The sequence below is a fragment of the Oryx dammah genome, unplaced genomic scaffold, assembly GCF_014754425.2.
Source record: "Oryx dammah isolate SB20612 unplaced genomic scaffold, SCBI_Odam_1.1 HiC_scaffold_1, whole genome shotgun sequence".
Classification (NCBI taxonomy): Eukaryota; Metazoa; Chordata; class Mammalia; order Artiodactyla; family Bovidae; genus Oryx; species Oryx dammah.
The window spans coordinates 82,346,650-82,371,966 of record NW_024070185.1 but is presented as its reverse complement, the minus strand read 5'-3'; the positions used below and the strand labels follow the sequence as shown (position 1 = coordinate 82,371,966).

The following is a 25,317-nucleotide window of genomic DNA, read 5'->3' as shown; positions in this document are numbered from 1 at the left end:
CCAGCAAATTTGGAAATTTGTCAGTGGACATGAATTTGAGGCAACTCTAAAACAGTGGAGAACAGAGGAGCCTGGTATACTGTAGCATGGTGTTGCAAAGTGTTGAACATGACTTAGCAACTGAACAACAAATATATCATAATACAGAATTGGTACCAGAACTTGAAAACTTTGTACCTTTCGAATATTCTGTTACCATGTTAATCATAGTCTAAAGAGGCCCTTCCCATAGAGATTGGTATCTTCAGGTTTCAGCAGTCTATGGAGAGCAGGGGGAAGCTAAGGAAAGAAAGAAAAGCTTATGGCCAGAAAGAAATTTTATCTTACAAGACAGTTTGATTCATAGTAGCTTGTACTATCAAGGAATAATATTGAGAAAGGAATGGAAAAGGATTGGTAGTCAGAAAACAGATACTTTTCCCTTTATTTAGCTGTGCCTTAGGAGAATCTAAGAATGAACAGTTGGTTTCTAATGCTGTCTGTAGGAAGGAGCTGTTTCCACCATAGAACCTACCTGTGGTGTCTACTTCTGTAGGCAGGTGCGTTTCTGTCTGTATCAGTGTGCTGGTATCACCTCTGGGTCGTAGCCGTGGTGTAGTGAACGTGACACCCTTGAAGGCCCTTTGCCTGAGATTTCAGTCACGTCATTCATCTGCCTGTATGCAGCTTTTCTGGTTGGTGAACCGTGTGTTCTGTTTTTTATTCAGAAAATATCAATGCATGTCATTGAAGTCCACATTTTCCCTTGCTCTCATAGATGCTGTCAGAGGAAAATTATACATTTTAATGGAAGCCAGATTATCAGCTCTCTATAAGTCGGAAAGTGACTATGAGATCCTTGAAAGGTGAATATACAAATCATTGATGTATATATGTGTGCATCTGTGTGGTGTGTGTGTCTTTAGCTTTAAAAAGTGAGATACTTTATTGCCCAAGAGCTATATTTATTATTCAAGTTTAATCAAATATATTCAGGTCACATGTTCTAGCACTAATGACTTAGGAACAAGGAAATCAGAAAGAAATGGTAATTTGATGTGGCTGCAGCCTCATTTCTTTGATGATTTTAATTGTGAGTTTGCTTCTCTTTTTTTCTAGATTTCCTGGTGCCTCTCTCAAAGGCAAGAAATACAGGCCCCTATTTGACTATTTTGTAAAGGTAAGCTTAGAGACCTCTACCACAGGCACTCTCCACAACCTATGTGTTTGATAACTGGAGTGACATTCATGTTGTCTTATTGTTTATATAAGCGTCCCAAATCCAAAAATATTTTGTTTAGATATTTAAAAAATTAAATTCTGTTCATATTGCCTTCTGTTTTAATGATTAAAATGCTATATAAAATTTTAAATAGTTTTCTCAAATAATGTATGAAATCAGTTGTTTGTATGTGTATATTTAGTATTGCTTATTATCACCCAGGAAAGTCATTGAGGTCAGGTGTTGTTTGGGATTTGTTTTTACAAATTTAAAATAGTACTCAGAATAAAACTGTGTGTCTAAGTAACAGTTCATTTCAAGGAATTTATGAGGTAAGTTCTTTAAGCTCAGACATTTAGTAACTTAATTTTCATCAGAGTCACAGAACTATTTTATGTGGTTTTTCATTTTCTGTCAACAGAATCCACAGCTGTAGTTGTAAACTCCAGCAACAACAAAAGAATGAAAGCAATAGGAATTTCCCATTGATCTCTTAATCTGTTTATTTGTGGTTTTCCTGGGTCTTCGTTGCCGCATGGGCTTTTCTCTAGTTGCGGTGAGCTGGGGCCACTCTCTAGTTTGAGCACACGGGCCTCTCTTGTTGAGGAGCACAGGCCCTAGGTGTGCAGGCTTCAGTAGTTGCAACTCCTGGTCTCTAGAGCACAGCCTCAGGAATTGTGGCTTAGTTGCTCTGAGGCATGTGGGATCTTCGTGGACCAGACATCAAAACCGTGTCTCCTGCATTGGCAGATATGAGCCACCAGGGGAGACCTCTTGTATTGGTTCTTATTTATAGGTCTTGGAGCGAAATAATGAGCAACACCCTCAGACCTGGTTTTACACATTGGAAATTATATTCAGCTGGACGTGGCATTAGCCAGCAAAACCTTACATCACAGCCTGGGATAAAATATTTACTTACCTCTGTTCTGGTTCAGTGTAGAGATAATGAGAGTTTGACTAATGCAGGTGGGCTTTGTCCACAGCAACACCTGTGTCTATACTTCTGTGCGCTTGAGTGTTTTCACATATTTCTTATCTCCTAACTAAAGGGATTCTTCCTAATTGCATGTTGTTGCTAATGGATTGCCGAATGCTTTACCTGGTCTTTCACTAAGCATTCTCCACTTGACACAAGGCAGTCCAGCTCCCAACCATATCTCCTAATGTTGATTTAAACATATCCTTTGCTTCCATCGAGCTTCCCTGGTGGCTCAGATGGTAAAGCGTCTGCCTGCAATGCGGGAGACCCGGGTTTGATCCCTGGGTCGGGAAGATCCCCTGGAGAAGGAAATGGCAACGCATTCCAGTACTCTTGCCTGGAGAATCCCATGGAGGGAGGAGCCTGGTAGGCTATAGTCCATGGGGTCACAAAGAGTTGGACACGACTGAGCGACTTCACTTTCACTTTTGCTTCCATCAAACTTGTCCTTTCTTTTCCTCTCTCCCTGCCTTTGTTTTTATTAAGTTTTCCTTCTGTTTTTAAAAAGGCTTCACCTTTCTTTATTGTCATATCAACTTGACACTCTTCAAGAGTAAATCAGATGCCCTCTGGGAAAAGCATTTTCTGAAACGTTTCTTTGATTATCATTACTCCATTCTTCTGTATCTAAACATTTTTTTAATACTTATTTTTATTTGTCTTAAAACTCTTGCACTGAATTATAGACCCTATTGGGAAGACCCTATTGAGACCCTAAGGAAAGTTCAGCCCTTTCAGAAAATGTACATGGACACAATAGGTAGGAACTTCGGGTGAAGTCACGAGTCTCTCTGGAATATGCATTCAGTTCATATTGATTTAAGTTTTTTAAGAATAACACATATGCGTTCAGTTATCTTCATAAAATTTCTAGAACATTTGGTAAGTTTTAGAACGATGCTGCAGATTCTTTGACTTAAAACAAAAATCATCTGATGTATACGTAAAATACCCATGTTCTGAAGTTTTAAGTGGGAGCTATGAGAATAGATGCTGTCTGTGAAGTGCAACACTATATTTCTGTGTGAATGCTAACCCAGTTCAGACCCTGCCCCCTAAGACTCAGCAGGGTTGATACCTTAAACTGGACTTCAAGAAATAGGAACGCAATGCAGCATTTCTTTGTCTACAGTTAGAAACAGTAGGATCTTTTGTATTCCCTCTTCTTACATCTGATTCTGAGGATACACATATTATCTCTCCGAGTTTAAACTATTGAAAAGCACCTATCACACCACACCAAAAATGTTTCCAGATGATTTGGGTTATAGCAATTAAAAATTCAGAGTTATTTTTCAAGTCTAATTTTAAGTGAATACCAAAGAATTAAAGAGCTGTGATGTGGTTGAATATAAAATTGTGTTTGGAATCCAAAGGCCTTCATCACTAAAGGCCTGGCTTCATCATTACTTAGTTGTATAATCTGGACAAACAATTCCATCTTTGTCCAGAGTTTGTTCATCTGTGAAATTGAAATACAACCAGAATATTTTTTGATCATGGGATTGCCAATGCCTTTTTTACTGTATTAGAGGATTAAATGTGAAAATCATTTCTGAAAGTACATTTTACAAAGGCAGAGGGATAAGAAAGCACAGAGTCAGTTTGACTGAAACAAAGGGTATGTGAAAAGAAAGACTAAGAGATGAAGGTAGAAAAAGTAGGTCTGTAGTCTTATGTATAAAGCTGACTTTAGTTGTTAGCAAAAAAATGAAACTGAAAGCAATTCCCCTCAGTGTTACAGTACTTGGAGTGCCTGAATCTAGAACTTGTAATTTGGCTTCCATCCTGATTCTTTCAAAGTTTGCCTTTTATTACTGAAAAACCTGAGCTGACCTGAAAGGAGAGGGAGCAGCAGCAAAGTGTTTTCAGTGATTGGAAATACAGCAGGAAGGGAATTGTTGAGGAACACATCTTCTGAGACATTTTAAGATAAACTGCTTACTAGGGCAGGGGTGAGGTTGGAAGAACTGATGAAAAGTTTTGTGACTAAAGAAGAAAATTTTATCTGTAAGTCTTTAGATAACAATTTCATTTATAAGTGGTGAACTGTTATTCATGGAAATGATTTGAATTGGCACATTTCTTCCCAATCTGAATTATTCTGTCCATTCTGTTTCCAAAAATTAAGTGCTAAAATTTTTTCAGGGTCTTACCAAAAACTACTATTAAATTTAATATTATGATATGGTTTTATTTTATTCTTTAAGCCTGATAACCTTTCTTTTCCAGTATAAAGAAAGTGGTGCTTTTACTGTGCTTGTTGACAACTATGTGAAAGAAGAAGAAGGCACTGGGATTGTACACCAAGCTCCTTACTTCGGTGCTGTGAGTAGTATAAATCTTGCAAGTGTACTTATGAGAAGTAAATGTCTTTGGCCACTAAGTTGTGTGTGTGTGTATGTGTATCACAGAAAGATGTTTCTCACTGTTGTCCAGACTGTGGGAGATACCTCCCCACAAAGAGAAAAAAACTTGCATCTGAAATTCCTTTCCATCCTGAGCTGGTTCTGAAAATGGTGGGCTAAATCCTGAGCATTACTAAGCATTTTGTTTTTCTAAAAGGCATGCAGTGTTTTCATCCATTCATTATTTAAATATTTGCTATACACTTTGTGCTTTATGTGGAAAAGGAAATGGCAATCCACTCCAGTATTCTTGCCTGGAGAATTTCATGGACAGAGGAGCTTGGTGAGCTACATACAGTCCATGGGATCACAAAGAGTCGGACACCACTGAGTGCCTATCTTTTGCGTTTTATGATACGCAGCTGGGAGTTTTGACAAGGGCACATTGAGTTATACAGTCAACACAGCCATCAAAATGAAGAAAAGTTCCATCACCTCTGCTGTGTTGTTGACTAAATACTATATGATCAGAGGAGAGACTTTGATTTCTTTCTTCAGAGCTATGCAGTGATTAACTTAAAATTTTTCCCAGGGTCAGTTCAGTTCAGTCGCTCAGTTGTGTCCGATTCTTTGCAACCCCATGAACTGCAGCACGCCAGGCCTCCCTGTCCATCACCTACTGCCGGAGTCTACCCAGACCCATGTCCATTGTGTTGGTGATGCCATCCAACCATCTCATCCTCTGTTGTCCTCTTCTCCCACCTTCAATCTTTCCCAGCATCAGGGTCTTTTCAAATGAGTCAGCTCTCCACATGAGGTGGCCAAAATACTAGAGTTTCAGCTTCAACATCAGTCCTTCCAATGAAAACCCAGGACTGATCTCCTTTAGAATGGACTGGTTGGATCTCCTTGCAGTCCAAGGGACTCTCAAGAGTCTTCTCCAACACCACAGTTCAAAAGCATCAATTCTTCTGCACTCAGCTTTCTTTATAGTCCAACTCTCACATCCATACATGACCACTAGAAAAACCATAGCCTTGACTGGATGGACCTTGTTGGCAAAGTAATGTCTCTGCTATTTAATATGCTGTCTAGGTTGGTCATAACTTTCCTTCCAAGGAGTAAGCGTCTTTTAATTTCATGGCTGTAGTCACCATCTGCAGTGATTCTGGAGCCTCAAAAACTAAAGTCAGCCACTGTTTCCCCATCTATTTTCCATGAAGTGATGGGACCAGATGCCATGATCTTCGTTTTCTGAATGTTGAGTTTTAAGCCAACTTTTTCACCCTCCTCTTTGACTTTCATCAAGAGGCTCTTTAGTTCTTCTTCACTTTCTGTCATAAGGGTGGTGTCATCTGCATATATGAGGTTATTGATATTTCTCTCGGCAGTCTTGATTCCAGCTTGTGCTTCTTTCAGCCCAGCATTTCTCATGATGTACTCTGCATATAAGTTAAATAAGCAGGGTAACAATATACAACCTTGACATACTCCTTTTCCTATTTGGAACCAGTCTGTTGTTCCATGTCCAGTTCTAACTCTCGCTTCCTGACCTGCATACAGATTTCTCAAGAGTCAGGTCAGGTGGTCTGGTATTCCTATCTCCTTCAGAATTTTCCACAGTTGATTGTGATCCACACAGACAAAGGCTTTGGCATAGTCAATAAAGCAGAAATAGATGTTTTTCTGGAACTCTCTTGCTTTCTCCATGATCCAGCGGATGTTGGCAATTTGATCTCTGGTTCCTCTCCTTTTTTTAAAACCAGCTTGAGCATCTGGAAGTTCATGGTTCACATACTATTGAAGCCTGACTTGGAGAATTTTGAGCATTACTTTACTAGCATGTGAGATGAGTGCAGTTGTGCGGTAGTTTGAGCATTCTTTGGCATTGCCTTTCTTTGGGATTGGAATGAAAACTGACCTTTTCCAGTCCTGTGGCCACTGCTGAGTTTTCCAAATTTGCTGGCATATTGCGTGCAGCACTTTCACAGCATCATCTTTTAGGACTTGAAATAGCTCAGCTGGAATTCCATGACCTCCACTAGCTTTGTTCATAATGATGGTTCCTAAGGCCCACTTGACTTCACATGCCAGGATGTCTGGCTCTAGATAAGTGTGAGTGATCACACCATCGTGATTATCTGGGTCATGAAGATCTTGTTGGTATAGTTCCTCTGTGTATTCTTGCCACCTCTTCTTAATATCTCCTACTTCTGTCCATACCATTTCTGTCTTTTATTCAGCCCATCTTCGCATGAAATGTTCCCTTAGCATCTCTAATTTTCTTGAAGAGATCTCTAGACTTTCCCATTCTGTTGTTTTCCTCTATTTCTTTGCATTGATCATTGAGGAAGGCTTTCTTCTTACCTCTCCTTGCTATTCTTTGGAATCTGCATTCAGATGCTTATATCTTTCCTTTTCTCCTTTGCTTTTTGCTTCTCTTCTTTTCTTAGCTATTTGTAAGCCCTCCGCAGACAGCCATTTTGCCTTTTTGCATTTCTTTTTCCTGGGGATGGTCTTGATCCCTGTCCCCTGTGCAGTGTCACAAACCTCCGTCCATAGTTCTTCAGGCACTCTGTCTACCAGATCTAAAACGCTGTTGTAGGGCTCTGAATTCTCTGAATGATCCTTGAGTTAACTTCAGTTGAGAGAATAACAAAAGTTGGTTACAACAGTAGGTCAGAATACTGAAAAATTCTATAAATCTGTTGCCTGACATGCCTTTCTCCTGCCATATCCACACTTAACTATTTTGTACTTCCCTTCCTCCTTTCTCCTTTTGCCCTAGGACGATTATCGGGTCTGTATGGATTTCAACATCATTCAGAAAGACTCTCTCCCTATTTGCCCTGTGGATGCCTCAGGCTGTTTTACAGCTGAAGTGACAGATTTTGCAGGACAGTATGTGAAGGTTTGTATCTATGTGACTTGAAAAGGTGTCAGTTTCATCCTACTTCTTTTATTAATTAGTTTTTGTTAGGTAGCTTTCATATCTGGGATTCATTTTCCCCCAGGAAGTTGGTTTTGTTTCAGCATATAAAATCAGATCAGCTGCTTTCCAAGGTCTAATATCTTCAGAGGATGCATGCTGTAATTTCAAGGGTAGGAATCAGAAAAAATGAACTATGGTTTGTGACTCAGGAAGCAGCTTTGTGATCTTGTGTAATCACTGCTAATTGAAAATTTCATTTCTTAAATGATCTGGAACATACTTTAAAAGTACTTAATGTTATATAATAGCTGAGATAGAGACCAAGTATTTTTGTAATACTTTTGTTATTTATGTGTTTTATTCACAGTAAAGGAAACAAAATAACAGATTTTAGTAATATACTTAATTATATAGTATTAGTAATTATTGTGGGATATTTTAATGGCTAGATTTTAATTTTTTAAAAATAGGATGCTGACAAAAATATCATCAAGACTCTAAAGGAACAAGGTCGACTTCTTGTTGCCAGCACCTTCACCCATAGCTACCCTTTTTGTTGGAGGTGAGATGAAATACAGCTAGAGCTTCAGATTTGTGAATATACTTGATATGTAAACCCATTTCATCATTTCGTGTTTCCCATCTCATTTGTATCCTTTCAAGTTAGTGTGTGGAAACTTCATTTTTGTTTTAATGATAATTTTATGAATTCACGTACATAGTTATTTTATCTTTAGATGTTAGAAAAATAGATCTGTACCAGTATCTTTTGTGTTGAAATCACATTTCTCTAGGATGAGATATATCTCTACAATTTTCTAATGGAATTTAGTGAGAAATATCATGTGATGTAAGACATCATACTCTGAAGATGTGGGTTAAAATGGAACGTTCAGTGACATCATGTTTCATTCCTATTTCCTCTTTTGCTGAGGTTGACATCATTTCTTAGATAGCTGTCACACAAGCAGAACTACAGTTTTTCTCTTGTTAACTTTCATTTTCCACCAATTGTGGAGGGAGATGACATAGACACTAGTATTTGCAGTAGAAGATCTAATACATGATGGTGATATGAGTAAGAAACTAAAGGTCGGTCTTACCCTGGGTCCCTGCATACCTCAGTCTGACCAGCCGCATTCTGCATTTTTGCTTTCCCAGGTCAGACACTCCACTCATTTACAAAGCAGTGCCTAGCTGGTTCGTTAGGGTGGAGCACATGGTGGATCAGCTGCTGAGGAACAATGACCTGTGTTACTGGTGAGCAGTTAAATGTGTGTCTTCATACACATGTCGTCAATATTGGTTTACACTTCCTCCAAATTATAATCATTTAAAAAGCCGTCTTTAATTGTATAGTAATAGCTATTTGTTATTTTGTTTATTCAGGGACACAAAATAATTTAAATAATTTTGTATAACAGAAGTAGAATCCCTCTCATGATAAGACATATAGGGGAATATTTTTCTTAACCCAGTGAAAATGAGAAGTTGCCATTCATTTGATCTGAATGACTTTGGAAAACTTTCAGAGTCCCCTAGCTTTAAGTGATAGTCATTTTCAGGATAAAAATTTAGCTTTGGGGGTACTACAGAAGCCACTTAATACTTTATTTTTGACACTTGTTGAGTTCCTAAAATACGGTGATGCCTTGTGTACTCTGGCTTCATAGATAAACACTGCAAGGATAGCATCCTTATTCTTCTCAGCTAGTATCTAAACTGCAGAGAGGTGTTACAGTAGTTCTTCCACATAGCGGGTATGTTCTGAGACCCCTCCAGTGGCTGTCTGAAAACACAGATAGTATTGAATCCTAAATGTGTTTCTCTGGTAGCTCAGTGGTAAAGAATCCGCCTGCAGTGCAAGAGACACAGGTTTGATCCCTGGGTCAGGAAGATCCCCTGGAGAAGGAAGTACAACCCAGTCCAGTATTCTTGCCTAGAGAATCCATTCACAGAGGAGCCTGGTGGGCTACAGGTCGTCTGTTGGACACAACTTAGTGACAAAACAACAGCTGAACCCTATACCTTATATACGGTGCTTTTCCTGTACATATTTACACACCTGTGATGAAGTTTAATTTATAAATTAGGCACAGTAAGAGTATCCATCACTGCTTTTGTACTTTGGGACCATTATTAAGTAAAAATAAGGGTTATCTGAACACAGGCACTGAGGTAGTCAACAGTTGACTTGGTAACTGAGCCTGCTGGGCTACAGTCCATGGGGCCACAGAGTCAGATGTGACTGGGCGACGGAGCAGGTACACTGTAGGTGCAAAAGTGGTCTAAGTCTAAATCTTTGTATTCCAGAAGAACATTTTTTCACGGAGAGTTTTGAGGGTAATCACTAGTTTTACTTCCCCCAACCAAGAAGTTCTTGGGGGAAGTAAGAAATAGTGCATTTGACTTTGGAAGAATGGAGAGAATCTCTGGGCAGTAAGAGGAAATTCTATATTTCTTAGTAAGTTGACCCTGATTTCTCAAGAGAAAGTAGTTTTTTTCATTTTTATACCTTTTAGTCTCCTAGTGGAGTGCTCAGTATGGATAATCAGTGTGGCTCCCTCATTGGGAATTGTGGGGAGAGGGTACAGGCCTATAAACTGACCTAGGATGTTAATTGCAGTGCCTGAGCGTACAGGGTATTTTGGAGCTGAAGGGTGCCCTAACTCAGCCTGGAAGCTTGGCAAGATTTTCTGCAAAGCGGAACCTTAAAGAATATGGAGTCATTTACCAGTCAGAAGCTGCAGGAACCTTGGGGAAGGGGGTGGCCGAAGGAAGGAGGGTGGCAAGTTGAAGGTTATCAAGGTGGAGGGATGGCACAGGCAAAGGCAGTGAGGTAAGCAGCTGCATTCTAAGGAACTTGCATTATTGCTGGACCGTGAAGTGCAGTGGCAGGGGCCCTGCAGGTGAGCCTGGAGAGGCAGCTATCCACCGACTACAAATAGCCCCACTCTTTCACACTTTTATTTATAGGTGATTAAGAGCCCTTACCTAGTGACTTTCAGTAAAAGCACTATTGTGTGGTTGACCAGAAGACTAGGTCTGAACAGGATCAGGGTGATTAGTTAAAGAATTGCAGCAGTCCTGCAGTTGGAGAGCAGGACTGGGAAGCTTATGTGCTGTGGAGTTCATATTACAGGGCATCTTCCCTGGGATGAATTCACAGCAGAAACGACCACTGTAGGTTTTTTGGTACTATCCTTGTAGAAAACATTCTCCTAGAAGTGAGCGCACAGATTCCAGAGTGTTAGTTTCACAAAGGATTATACAAAGGCTTATGCAGATGTAATTTTATAAGTTTACTTACTAATGTTTTGATGTAATTATCTGATCTGTTTATTGCAGGGTCCCAGAGTTTGTGCGAGAAAAGCGATTTGGAAATTGGCTGAAAGATGCACGTGACTGGGCAATTTCCAGAAACAGATACTGGGGCACTCCTATCCCACTGTGGGTCAGCAGTGACTTCGAGGAGGTGAGGCAGGGCAGGAGGGCAGTGTATCATTGTGTTGATTTTTGCAGCAGCACCTCGTTCATGTATCTCAGTATGGGGTAAAAAAATACGGTTTCTTTATTACTTCGTTCCTTTCTTATTTCATCAGCTTTTTTTTTCTCTTTATTCCTTCCTAAAATCATGACATAAATAAGAATATGTTTTTAATTTAAGTTATATTTACTTTAATTAAATATAGTTTTAAATTTCCCTTTGTGTAAAAGTGAAGAATGCAAGTTGTATTTGTGTCCGGGAAATCCTCACATTGTTTATCTTGTGTTACTTAGATTCTTTTTTTCCTCTGAGTTTGTGATGAACAGAAAAGACTCCACACCCTGCACTAAGTGGCAGCATATTGAAACAACCTTTTAGTGATAAAAAGGACAACTTAAAAAAACTACCCAAAAAAAAAAAAAAAACTACCAAAGGATTACAGACCTTTAATCTATAAAGTCAAATGTTTGTGTGTGTGTGAAATAAATCATAACAGACATATAGATATATTTTCTGTGCTGAATGCTAAGAGCATTAGAATGATTATGAGGAGCAGCAGCCCAGGGACCTCAGTAAATCTCTGATAGGGACCTCAAAGGCAAGAGTGAAATAACTGAATCAGAGGACTTTTCAGAACTGAGCAGGAAGGGCAGAGAAAGAGAAGAAGGCTGTGTATGTTTATTAGATAGCAGATGTCCTCTGGGTGTGAACTACAACAGCTCCTTCTGGTGTAAGTCAGGAACTTGGCTCCTGGTTGATGACTCCCCATTATGAGTAGCCCCTGCCTCCTTTCCCAGCCTCCTTGCATGAACATAATCCTGATACCTTTTAATCTGATTATTTGGTCCAGCTGATACACAATAAATTAGTTCCAGCTTTGACTTGAGAAGATTTCAGATTAAAAAGCCAAATTCAGGTGCCAGGAATAAACTAAGATGCCTTAGAGCAATAGTCTAGGCATTCACTTATGCTTATTATTTTTGGCAGAGATTTGGACATAGTAAATCCTCAAGAAATACTTGTTGAGATGATGGCTGTACAATTCTCTCTCTGTCGGGAATTCCTCTGATACAGGGATAGGTAGCAAAGAAGTGAAGTCTGCTCACCTATTCAGACAGTTTCCTACAGTCTTTCATGAGGAGCCACATTGATGATAACTGTTGTGAAGATGAAAGGTTTCTAAATCTAAAAATAAATGTTACGTAAATTAACTGCATGTGATCTTTGACTCTGAGGCCTTTTATCTTTGACAGGTAGTATGTATTGGGTCAATAGCAGAACTGGAAGAACTATCAGGAACAAAGATCTCAGATCTCCACAGAGAGAGGTCAGTTTTTGCACATTTGATTCACTTCGGTTCTGTCATTCAGATAGTATGGGGCTAGGTCCCAGCCTGTTAAGACATGGTCTCCGTTGCAGGTCATAGAGCTCCATGAAGAGATCAAACACTAGTTTGCTGAATTACTTTGCTGTTGATGACTCATGTCATCTTGAGGAAAGGTGGCCTCTGTCCTTGGGTTAGGTGTCAGGAGACTTTGATATATAGCCTTCCAGAAGAAGCATTGATGACACTTTGTGAAAGCCTGCATTAATTGCCAGTATTTCTGTTCGCAGACGCATGGGAAAGAGCTGTGAGAGCATTGTGTTTCCTTCTGGCAGTTAAACCGTATGTTCTGTTTTGCTTAAAGTTAATTGAAGTGGCTATTTCTTCGTTTACTCCCTTGTTTACCAGCATTGACCATCTGACCATTCCTTCACGCTGTGGAAAGGGTTTGTTGCATCGTGTCTCTGAAGTGTTTGACTGTTGGTTCGAGAGTGGCAGCATGCCATATGCTCAAATTCATTATCCATTTGAAAACAAGAGGGAGTTTGAGGATGCATTTCCTGCAGACTTCATTGCTGAAGGCATTGACCAAACCAGAGGATGGTATGTTCCTTGTTCTTTAAAGTGATTTATTGATTTGATTTAACTTAGCAGGTATTTTACTTTTAATCAGCTGGGTCCTGAGGCGATTGTGTCAGACAAGATAGGCTCTGCTCCTGCCCGCTGTGCCTTACCACCACATACCATAAAAGTGTCTTTTGAGAAGGTATCTCTCACTCATTACTGCAGTAGTTTTAGAGTTTGGATTATTTCTTTGACATTTTTGAATACAGAGATTTATTATATTGGAAGTTTAAGTGATACAAAACAATATATGTCCCTCTTAATTTGTTTACTTCAAATCATTTACTCAAATATTTAGTGGGCATTTACATATAAGATATTGGGGAGGTTGCTACAAAATTGAGGGATAGTTGAAAATGTACTCAGGTGTTAAGGCTAACCTCATAACTTTGAAAAATCCAGATTTAAAATCTAAAAAAAAAGCAAAGCCCATGATGGGAGTAAGAGTTTGCTTGCACAGCTGAAGGACCCACATGCTGCAAGGAGGATCAAAGATCCCATGTGCTACAACTAAGACCAAACAAATACCCCTTCCCCTGAGGGCAGGTCAGGAGGACCCTGGTTTTATGTGGTGCCTTACTGAAAGTGGTGCCCTCATCCTTTTAATTAGAAAAAGATGAATTACTGGGCCACAGTGCTGGATAGTTACATGTATGTCTTTGGGGGTCCTGCCAACCATTTTGAGCCATTCCATTCCAGCAGTGAGATTTATCTGAGTCTTTGACACGAGGACTGAGGCCTGGCTGGACTGTCCACCCACCCTGCTGTATTGTTGGTGACAAGATTGTCCTCTTTGGGGGTATCAGTCTGTCTCCTGTGGAGAGCCTGGGATTTGACCTCATAGATCATTTTGACTTACACGTTTTGGACTTTAGCCATAATCGAAAGACTGCAAACTGGCTGTGACTCGGTATAACCTGGACCAGTCCTGTTTGCCCCATGACATCAGGTGGGAACTGAATGTTGTGACCACTAACAGTAATATCCGTCATCCCATCATCTCCTCCCATGGGTAGGTACAGGGTTGGGGGGCACGAGGTCCCTTCCTCCTTGGGCTGAGGGCCCCTGCCTCGTGGTGCTCTGTCCCATCCACCTCCCTGCAGCTGCTGGCTCAGGTCAGCTGTGCTCTGCTGGGGAACAAAGGGAAAGGGGAGGAGGGAGAAGCAAGCAGCGTGTGAGCCTCAGGAGCTTCCCCCTCCCCACTGCTTATCTCCCTGCTTGAGCCACGGGCGTTGATTGGAAGCTGAGAGGAGTTACAGTTGTTGGCATGAAATCTCCTTCACCCTAACCTGGGGAGGTGAGGACCAGCAGATAATTCCATCCTTTCTCGAGCTGTTGCTGAACGCTGACGCTCTTCAGCCAGCTCAGATTCTATAAAAATAAAAAGAAAAAAAGAAACAAAAACAATGTTTTTGGACTGCCCCACGTTCTTATTATACGTTCATTAGTAATGTTTCTGAAGGAGTATTTGAGGAATGCTGGTGTCATTTTCAGTCTTTACTACTAGAAGTCTTCACAAACTTTTGGAATTCCAGCCTTAATGTTCTGGAATGTATCTTAGCTTTTGATCCATTTTTCTATAGGAACAGCTACCAGCACAAGCTCCTGTTCTTAAAGAGAGAGCCAGATGATTGACGAATAAGTTGTTTCTCTGAGGAATTTCCAGGTCTGGCAACTGTTAAAAGCTGTCATATGGGTCCACATGTGCACACTGCCTCCCTCTTCTGTCAGGCATGGTCTCTGCCTCTCCTAAGAACTATGGTCCTACTGACCTGCCCTCAGAGGAAGGGATATCTGATCATTTATTCAAGGGATCTGGTCTCCCATCCTCATCAGTTGTGTCTGGTGATATTCTTCTATTGCAAAATCCAGTCCTAGATGACACTGGGACAGCTTACATGGGTGTGATGTGGTTCTTTTAGGAAACAGTCTAGCTAGCAATAAATGGCATGCATGATATCTGATATAATAAAAACAATTTCTCTGTTCCTACAGTCTACCTTTTGACTTTTGGATGAGAGTGCTTTTTGCGTCTTTTGTCATCAGGCTGTCCCCTCTGACCCTGTGCTAAAGGCAACATACGTCTCTGGATTTTCAGCCTGGCATTTCTGGGAGGTCCTGAGAGAACACCCAGTGTTGCCCACCTCTGCCTTGTGGCTGTCCAGCTAGCTCCCCAAGGAAGGTGATAGTACTGTCCCCAGCAGAGAGTCAGTATCTCACTCCAGAGTTTTATTTGCTTTAAATAAAGTACATTTTATTCCTAGTGAAAGCTCTAACATGATTGGTCTACAGTGGGTCTTGTCCTTAATTTTTTACTGCTCCCTAGATGATCCTGATATATCACCAGGATTAAGAATCATTGCTTTAAGTGCTTATCAAGAAATGTAACTTATCTAAAATAGAAATTCAGTCCAATAAGTAAACACAGTTTTCTTTCCTATGCTTGAATTCTATTTCTTATTTTATTGAACTCTTTCTTTGTATGTTTTTCCCCCCTCAGGTTTTACACCCTGCTGGTGCTAGCCACATCTCTCTTTGGACGGCCACCATTCAAAAATGTGATAGTGAATGGACTTGTCCTGGCAAGGCAGGTGCACTCCCTTGTAAAATGATGAGTTCCAGTTCCTCTCTGTTCTTAGAGCATCTTCTGGTTGGATCTGAGCATTCTTTGTGAATAGAGGAATTTAGGAATGCCCCAGTTCTGTTCCTGTTCTTTCCTTCCTTCTACTTTTATACTTCTGTCTGTTTTCTGTTTTCATCTAACTTCTGTCCTTCTCAACCCGTAGCATTCTATCTCTACATATCCCTCTATCTTATGAGAAGGACTGCATTAAGAACTAAGCCTAATGGAGGCGGTCAAGGGGGGGACATGTGTCCCATTATACTACTAATGATAAAATAGCATTTGTCATTTAGAATTTTATAAAGTACTTTTGCTTATAGCTTTTATTTAATCTATGAACTGGTCCTTTAATGTACTTTTAGTTGTCCTCTTTTTAATATATGAAGAAGCTATTAGTTCTAGAGGCTTATAATAGAGAACTCTTATTTTTTCCTTTGCTTCTGTTGCCTCTAGTCATTAAAAGTAAAAACAAAAACAAGAAAATAAATTATTTATAATAGATATCTTGCTTCCTGTGCTCTTCAAAGTGAGGGATGACACCTAGCACTGTCCCAGGCCCTGTTTTGAGCATTTATACATCTTTACTCATTTACTCCCAGAGCCATTTGAAATGGGTCTTTTAATTGTCCGGTTCAACATTTGAGGCATTTGAGGTGCAGAAGAAGTAAAGTTACACTGCAACAAAGTGATAAATTCTAGTTCTGTACCTACACAGTCTGGCTCTACAGTCTGTGCTTCAAAAAAAAAAATAGAAATCTTATTGAATTACAGTTGTCTCTATAGTCTCATATATATATAGTCTGTAAAATTAATAGAGACTGCTTATGTGCTTTGCCTGGTTTCCCCAGTGGTCATGTTTCTTGAAACCATTAGCACATCATCAAGATCAGGCTGTTGATTCAGTTCACCAGTCTTAATCAGATTTCCCCAGTTACACTCATTTGCTATTGCATGCAGTATTTCATGTATAAGTTCCTCTATCCACCAGCACAGTCAAGACACTGGGCCTGTTTCAGCATCACAGGATGTCTCTATTGCCCTTTTATAACCATACCTTCTCTACCCCCTCATACCCCACCAAGTTCAGCTTCAGCCCTAATGTCCAACACCTGGCAACCATTAATCTGTTCCCCGTCTCTGTAATTTTGTCATTTCAGGCATGATACATAAATGGATTTGTATCCAATTCTGTGCTTGACTTTTTTTGTTCAGTGTAATTCCTGGAGATCCCTTAGGTGGTTGTATGTATCCATAGTTCCTTCTCATTGTTGAGCAGTGTTCCATGATGACCCACAGTTTTGATCTTTCACCTGCTGAAAGACATTGGGGTTGTTTCTAGTGTTTGCCAACTATGAATAAAACTGTGAACTTTTCTTCATAGATTTTGTGTAAATGGAAGTTTTCATTTCTCTGGGATAAATGCAAAAGCTGTGTTTTTGAATTGTTATACTCTTATATCTTCCTGCTGCCATTTATCCTGAAACTTCTCCATTTACTCACTACGGTAGTCTGAAAGAAGCTTACACAGATATTAACAAAACAGCCTTATTGTTGTGCCTTAATAGTAGCTTGTGTCCCATTTGCAGTTATGTATTCCAAATTATAGATAATCTGTAACCGTATGTAAACTGTGATGTTGACTTATTTAATTGATGTCTCCCTTTTGTTTTTCTAGTGATGGTCAAAAAATGAGCAAACGCAAAAAGAATTATCCAGATCCACTTTCAATAATTCATAAATACGGTGCTGATGCCCTCAGGTACAGACCAGTGCTCTGCCTTGTGTGTATCTGTCATCTCTTATGTAAACACCTTACATTCAGTGATATAATCATGGTTTCAGTGATACTAATCATTCTGTTAATTTGGTTTATAATTAGCTCTTTTTAAAAAAATGCATATCTATTACATGGAATTGTATTGGTATGTTATTGACTTTAAATCCCCAAGATTGTTTTCTAAACTGTAAAGATGTTTCTAAATCTAGAGGTCTTTTGGAAGATGAGACTCTGTGTTAGATTTTATTGAGTAGCACAGGTACTTCCAAGTTAGTTGCTGGTGCCTCTGCCTTACTCCTGTAGATTCCCTGTCTTGTTGGTATTAAAATTCTCTTATATCATTTATTTCTATTTTGCACTTACTCCTCAGACAGCCATATGAGCTACATTTATGCTAGAGCAAATAAAAATACTGAAGATTGTTTAGAGAAAGATACTGCTTGAAATAGAGTTATAAACTTTCAGTGCTCAGGTTAAAAGGAACCACGGAGATCTTGTTCTGCATCCTCCTGTTACTGATACAGAGACCCACACCCAGGGCCTTTGGGCAAGCATATTCACGGTTCCCATGTTGCCTGGGAGCAGTTTATTCAGCATCCTGTTAGACTCAACCTTGGCATAGGTGACAGTTTGGCCTAATTATTCTTTGTATTGAAGGCTGTCCTGCAGGATGTTTAACACTGTCCCTGGCCTCTGCCCTCTGGGTCCCTCTATGTTGGCAAAATGCTTGTGTGGCTGTTCCTTGTGAATCCCTGATGCCTGAACATACTGTCCTGGGAGGAGGGCCTGGTTACTTCCTCTTGGTGCTGCCATGCCTCCTGGGGCCTGTGCCAAAACCAGCCCAGGACATGATTCTAGGTTAGTCCAGTGCCATATTCTGGTGTGGTATTCTTGGTTTCCCCTTTAGAATTTTCTAGGTCTCTTACACAAAGTGAGAACTGTGTCAGTTTTAAGTGGTCTGTTTGAAAAGTGTTTATAATGTCCCCATTTTGCAGAAAAAGTGCTGATATGGGTATTACCCTGTCAACATGTCAGTAATATTTGGTTTACTGTCTTCATTCCATTTCCATGTAATTTTTTCTCCTTCCAGATTATATCTCATTAACTCTCCGGTGGTGAGAGCAGAAAACCTTCGCTTTAAGGAAGAGGGTGTCCGAGATGTCCTGAAGGATGTTCTGCTCCCTTGGTACAATGCCTATCGCTTCTTCATCCAGAACGTCCTAAGGCTACAGAAGGTACGGGTTGCAGTGCTGTGGAGTGGGGTCTGCCCCACTGAGCTGGGTTTGCAAAAGATAGTCAGGGTGAACTGTGAGGTGGAGTTCCATGAGAGACTCAGATGAGCAGGCCCCATGGGTGGGGGCTCGGAGCCGTTGGAGAGGCCATCGATGAAGGTGCAGTAGTTGTCTGGGGGCTGTGCTGAGCCAAGGAGAACAGGACTGGAGCTTTGCCATTTGGGCAGATGCTCACCTCTGCAAGACACAGATGCTTCACCTGTTTAAGAAGAGTTGCATTGGGATATTCATTTAGCCAGCCAAATTCATGATGAGCAAGCAAGTAAAGAGTCAGCTGCTGTCAGAGTGAGTGCCTTGTAAAGGCTGCTGCCTATGAGTGGTCAAGAAAGGCCACTTCATGAGTGCATTTGGGCTGAGACTCCAAGAAAAATTCTCATTGAGTTGCTGGGATGAAAAACAGTGGTTGTGATATACGTGAAGGTGTCTCTGAGCAATTACCTGCTGACTTGGGAAGCATCCTCTGAGAAGCCACCATATGTTTTGCTGCCTCTGGTTCATCTTGTATGCTAATGAACCCCCCTCCCAGGAAGAACAGGGTCTTCTTCAGGCCCTAGTGTTGTTCCTCTTTTTGATCCCACCACCTCTCAGGCCAGTAGTCATGAAGTGGGTCTACTTTGCAGACCTCTGCCTGTGTAGAACTCAAGAAAACAGACTGGGTTAAACCACTCATCCGTGGGGCTCATCTGGGCCTGGCAGAAAGATGGAGACTACAGCACCGGGTGCTTAAATCAGGGCAAGAGTCTGTGTGGTTGCTTCCTTGCCATCCTGATGGTGATGCTATTGAGAAGGGACAGGTGAAGTGAGCCTTAAGGATCAAGGAGGATTTGCAAAGGAAAAAGCAGCAGGTAAATAGAGCATTCTGGGTAAAATAAATTAAGCAAAGACATTAACTCCTAGTATTCATTTTCAGCTTATAGATAGTTGTCTGTTCCAACCCAGTTTTACTGTCCATCCTTCCTCAGATTTAGGGTAACTAAACACTATACTTACTGACAGGATTGTGAAATATTTCTGAATTCATAATTACTCTTTGATGATAGGAATCATTTTTTCCTAAATTCTCTTTAGTTCATTCAGAAATGTATTTCATTAATTGAGGACTTAATGTTCCAAATTTAGCATTTACTTGGAAAATATTGTTAAGAATCACAAATTTAGATTGCCAATAGAGTCTGTATTTTGTGATTTTTTTTTTTTTTTTTGGTTTGGCTAGTTCTTTCAGTTTAAATCATTTAAACAGTTCATTTCCTTACAGTGGTTTCCCCCATGCATGCAAAAAGTTTCAATAATTGTCACTTTCTAGGAAGAAGAAATGGAATTCCTTTACAACGAGAACATGGTTAAAGAAAGTACCAACATCACAGACCAGTGGGTCCTATCCTTTATGCAGTCGCTCATTGGGTTCTTTGAGACCGAAATGGCAGGTATGTCTCTTTTCGGCCTTCCTCCCAGGAATAAAAATTCTCTCTTTATAGTTCTCCCTTTATAATTACTTTTTTAGTATTTAATTGTTTTTCTTTATAAACATAGAATTTTTTTTTTTGAAGAATAGTCAGTTTACAATGTTGCACTAGTTTTTGCTGTACAGCAAAGTGATCAGATATATATGTTTTTTTTTTCTTTTTCATATTCTTTTCTATTATGGTTTATTATAGGATATTGATTATAGTTTCCTGTGCTATACAATAGGACTTTGTTGTTTAATTTATAGTAGTTTGTATCTGTTAATCCAAAACTCCTAATTTATCCCTCCTCCATCTATTTCCTCTTTGGTAACTGTAAGATTTTTTTTGTTTGTTGGTTTTTTTAAATGTCTGTGAGTCTGTTTCATGTTGTAAATAAGTTCATTTGTATCATATTTTATTTAGATCTCACGTATAAGTGATACCTTACGGTATTTGTTTTTCTCTTTCTGACTTAGTATAATATTCTGTAGGTCCATACATGTTGCTACAAATGGCTTTCATTCTTTTTATTGCTGAGTAGCATTCTTATGTATGTGTGTGTGTGCACACGCACATCTTCTTTATCTGTTCTTCTGTTGATGGCCTTTTAGGTTGCTTCCATATCTTGGCTATTGTAAATAGTGCTTCAGTGAACCCTGGGGTGCATGCATCTTTTCAAGTTAGAATTTCAGGTTTTTAAGGAACCTCCATACTGTTTCCATTGTGGCTATACCAGTTTACAATCCTACTAACAGTGTAGGGGAAGGTTCCCTTTCTCCACATCCTCTTCAGCATTAGTTATTTGAGGGCTTTTTCAATGATGGCCATTCTGACTGGTGTAAATGGTAATTGGCAGTGTTGAACATCGTCTGATGTGCCTATTGGCCATCTATATGTCTTCTTTGGAAAAATGTCTATTTAGGTCTTCTGCCCATTTTTTTTTTTTTCTTTTTTCTTTTTTTTTTGTATGAGCTGTTTGTATATTTTGGAAATTAAGCCCTTGTTAGTCACAAATATTTTCTCCTAGTCCACAAATTGTCTTGTTTTATTCATAGTTTCCTTTGCTGTGTAAAAGCTTATGGTTGATTACATCCCATTTGTATTTGTTCCCATTTCTATGTTCTCTTGGAGGAGTTTTATGGTGTCATGTCTTAATTTAAGTCTTTATACCATTTTGAGTTTGTTTTTGTGTATGGTGTAAATGAGTGTTCTAATATCATTGATTTACATGTGATTGTCCAGCTTTTCCAACACCGCTTGCTGAAGAGACTGTCTTTTCTCCATTGTGTATTCTTGCCTCCTTTGTGGAAGATTAATTCACCGTAGGTGTGTAGTTTTCTAAACATAGAGGAACTTTTATAGAAATTTCGAGAGACAGAATACTAGATGAATAAATGTTTCTTTTTACCTCTCAAATATAATTTTAAGGCTTGTCTGTTGTGGAAATATATTGTTCCAAGGCTTGAGAGATTGTCTCGAAGGGGTATCTAGTGGCCTTACCCCTCCACAGACATCACACAGGCCCATGGAATCACAGGCTTCAGTAGTGGACGCCCATAGGTTCATATCCCAACTTGTACACCACTTGTTCCCTAGGGGAAGCATCGTCTAGTCTATGAGCCTCCATTTCTATCTCCAAAAACTGCCTAGTAATAGTTTTTATAAGACTTAGAAACTGTGTACATACAGTAGCTAGCAGATAATAGATTCTTAATAAGTAGTACTTGTTACTAATATGTTTTTAATTTATTTTTAGGTCTACTTTATTAAATAAGTAGACTGGAAAAATTAGGAAATTCAGAAACACAGTAAGGAAATTGACATTTCCCCACATTTCTGTTACCTAACAACAATGAATTTGTTTTTAGACAGAGGTTGAAAAGGTAGGTTATGTTGGTTTCCTTAAAGTCAGAGATAGAAAACCATAAGGTGAGAAATTCAAGAAACTATTAACCAGGATACCTGAGATGGGTCTGAGTGTATATGGGTCTGATAAAGTCGGTGGCCAGTGGAGAAAAAATGGCATCCCTGTGTACACGCTGGTAACATAAACCACCCTCCCATAGCATCCTGTGGTTGGCAGGTGCTGCTACTCAGGTACAGCACTCCAGTGGATTTAAGAGGCCAGAACAATCAGGTGGTTCGTGTAGGGGTCTTCAGTTCCTCAGCTGGTACATAGCTCTTTGTGGAACAGTTTGCCTCTGTACTTGGCATAATTGGATGGTTAGTCCAGGAAATTTTGAATGTTTTATCAGTCGTCCTGAAGGACTATGCCCTCTTTTAAACATGTATAATAAGCAAGAGAGTTCCAAGAAAACATCTGTTTCTGTTTATTGACTATGCCAAAGCCATTAACTGTGTGGATCACAATAAACTGTGGAAATTTCTTAAAGAGATGGGAGTACCAGACCACCAGACCTGCCTCTTGAGAAATCTGTATGCAGGTCAGGAAGCAACAATTAGAGCTGGACATGGAACAACAGACTTTGATTTCAACTAGGAAAAGGAGTATGTCAAGGCTGTATATCGTCACCCTGCATAAGTGAAAATGGAAATGAGTATGCAAATCAGACTTACCACACTCCCTGAGACATGTATTAATAACCATGTCCACTTTTCCCTCCTGAGTGATATAAATAAGTGGGATTGTTGCCAGGGAACCCTTGCCATCTTTAGGCAGCAATAGCTATGACCTGAGAATGTACACTCTGACTGGGTCCTGGTCTGCCAGGAAACAAGAAGTTGGGCAGCAGTTCAGTTCAATTCAATTTAGTTCAGTTACTCAGTCATGTCCAACTCTTTGCAATCCCATGGACTGCAGCACACCAGGCCTCCCTGTCCATTACCAACTACCAGAGTTTACTCAAACTGAAGTCCATTGAGTCAGTGATGCCAACCAACCATCTCATCCTCTGTTGTCTCCTTCTCGCGCCTTCAATCTTTCCTAGCATCAGAATCTTTTCAAATGTGTCAGTTCTTCGCATCAGGTGGCCAAAGTATTGGGAATTTCAGCTTCGGCATCAGTCCTTCCAATGAATATTCAGGACTGATCTTTAGGGAGGACTGGTTGGATCTCCTTGCAGTCCAGGGACTCTCAAGAGTCTTCTCCAGCACCACAGTTCAAAAGCATCAGTTCTTTGGCGCTCAGCTTTCTTTATGGTCCAATTCTCACATCCATACATGACTACTGGAAAAACCATAGCTTTGACTAGATGGACCTCTGTTGACAAAGTAATGTCTCTGCTTTTCAATATGCTGTCTAGGTTGGTCATAGATTTTCTTCCAAGGAGCAAGCGTCTTTTAATTTCATGGCTGCAGTCACCATCTGCAGTGATTTTGGAGCCCCTCAAAATAAAGTCTGTCACTCCACTGTTTCTCCATCTATTTGCCATGAAGTGATGGGACCAGATGCCATGATCTTAGTTTTCTGAATGTTGAGCTTTAAGCCAACTTTTTCACTTTCCTTTTTCACTTTCATCAAGAGGCTCTTTAGTTCTTCCCTTTCTGCCATAAGGGTGATGTCATCTGCATATCCGCTGCTGCTCCTGCTGCTGCTGCTAAGTCACTTCATTCGTGTCTGACTCTGTGCAACCCCATAGACGGCAGGGCTCCCCCGTCCCTGGGATTCTCCAGGCAAGAACACTGGAGTGTGTTGCCATTTCCTTCTCCAGTGCATGAAAGTGAAAAGTGAAAGTGAAGTTGCTCAGTCGTGTCCAACTCTTAGCAACGCCATGGACTGCAGCCCACCAGGCTCCTCTGTCCATGGATTTTCCAGGCAAGAGTACTGGAGTGGGGTGCCATTGCCTTCTCTGCTGCATATCTGAGGTTATTGATATTTCTCCTGGCAATCTTGATTCCAGCTTGTGCTTCATCCAGCCCAGTGTTTCTCATGATGTACTCTGCAGATAAATTAAATAAGCAGGGTGACAATATACAGCCTTGACATATTCCTTTCCCTATTTGGAACCAGTCTATTGTTCCATGTCCAGTTCTGACTTTTGATTCCAAACCAGCATACAGGTTTTTCAAGAGGCAGGTCAGGTGGTCTGGTATTCCCATCTCCTTAAGAATTTTCCAGATTTTGTTGTGGTCCACACAGTCAAAGACTTTCGCATAGTCAATAAACCAGATGTTTTTATGGAACTGTCTTGCTTTTCTGATGATCCAACGGATGTTGGCATTGATCTCTGATTCCTTTGCCTTTTCTAAGTCCAGCTTAAATGTCTGGAAGTTCATGGTTCACGTACCGTTAACGCCTGGCTTGGAGAATTTTGAGCATTACTTTACTAGCGTGTGAGATGAATGCAATTATGCGGTAGTTTTAGCATTCTTTGGCATTGCCTTTCTTTGGGATTGGAATGAAAACTGACCTATCTCCCTAATAGATGTGATAGCCCTTGAATGGCAGGGCCTACTTGCTCTTCTTGTATCCAGCCCTGTCTTAAGCTCCCAAGACTTTTGTATGTTCTCACTGTCTGATTGGTTGTCTTACTTTTAGCTTACAGGCTCTATACTGTGGTTCCTCGCCTGGTCAAGTTTGTGGATATTTTGACCAATTGGTATGTTCGGATGAACCGTAGAAGATTAAAGGTAAGTGCAGGCTTCTATTGGGAAGAGCAGAAAGTGCAGGAAGTATGAGAGTTGAGGAAAAATGAGAACAACCAAAAGGAAAAAGGGCGTTTTCAAATGCTGTCACTTTTTGAAGCTATTTTTTTTCCTTTTACGTTGCATATTAACTGTACTGCCATTTTTTGGATAGGGGAATCCTTAAGTTTAAAAGTCATCTCGCATGTTTTCAAAACACAATTATAGACATCATGTTAGAGGGAAAGTCTCAGGCCATTTAGGACTGTACTGAACAGACCTGTTAAAATCAAATAATTCTTGCAGGTATTTTGCAAATGTTGTTCGGTACAGCTGTGATCTTCAGATGGGCACTTTATCGCTTCTGACAGTACAGGGACAGTTACTTATTGATGATACTCTTCATTAAGCCTTTGGGGATATAGGATGAGTGAAGCATGGAGCCTGTCCCAGAACTTAAGCTATGCATAAACAGCAATGCTCAGGGAGTGAGCCAGAACAGGGAGTGAGGTGCACCCAGACCACTGCTCATCAGTGCTACCTTCAAATGTGTTAATGATAAATCCTGTAACAAAATAGTAATTTTGTTTTGTTAAAATATATTACCTACGCATGTACGTGTGTGTGTGTATATGCACATATATTTAAAAGAACATTAAAATGTTTAAAGTAGTTACGTTATCTCTGGATAACTTAAT

At 40.0% G+C, this 25,317-nt stretch overlaps 1 protein-coding gene across 2 annotated transcripts in view; it reads left to right on the top strand.

Moving 5' to 3' along the window:
- Nucleotides 1-25,317, top strand: part of IARS1 (isoleucyl-tRNA synthetase 1) — an 81,127-nt gene that overhangs the window by 28,948 nt on the left and 26,862 nt on the right. For both annotated transcript variants that reach the window (XR_005721838.1, XM_040245571.1), the window contains exons 8-21: nt 758-845; nt 1,099-1,159; nt 4,416-4,511; nt 7,320-7,442; nt 7,934-8,025; nt 8,625-8,723; nt 10,812-10,938; nt 12,204-12,277; nt 12,683-12,877; nt 15,399-15,485; nt 17,197-17,280; nt 18,389-18,533; nt 19,894-20,014; nt 24,534-24,625. Coding sequence is in view for 1 of the 2 variants with exons in the window: in XM_040245571.1 (XP_040101505.1) it covers nt 758-845; nt 1,099-1,159; nt 4,416-4,511; nt 7,320-7,442; nt 7,934-8,025; nt 8,625-8,723; nt 10,812-10,938; nt 12,204-12,277; nt 12,683-12,877; nt 15,399-15,485; nt 17,197-17,280; nt 18,389-18,533; nt 19,894-20,014; nt 24,534-24,625 (1,484 nt within the window). In the remaining variant the exon portion in view is untranslated. The remainder of the gene's footprint in view (nt 1-757; nt 846-1,098; nt 1,160-4,415; nt 4,512-7,319; nt 7,443-7,933; nt 8,026-8,624; nt 8,724-10,811; nt 10,939-12,203; nt 12,278-12,682; nt 12,878-15,398; nt 15,486-17,196; nt 17,281-18,388; nt 18,534-19,893; nt 20,015-24,533; nt 24,626-25,317) is intronic.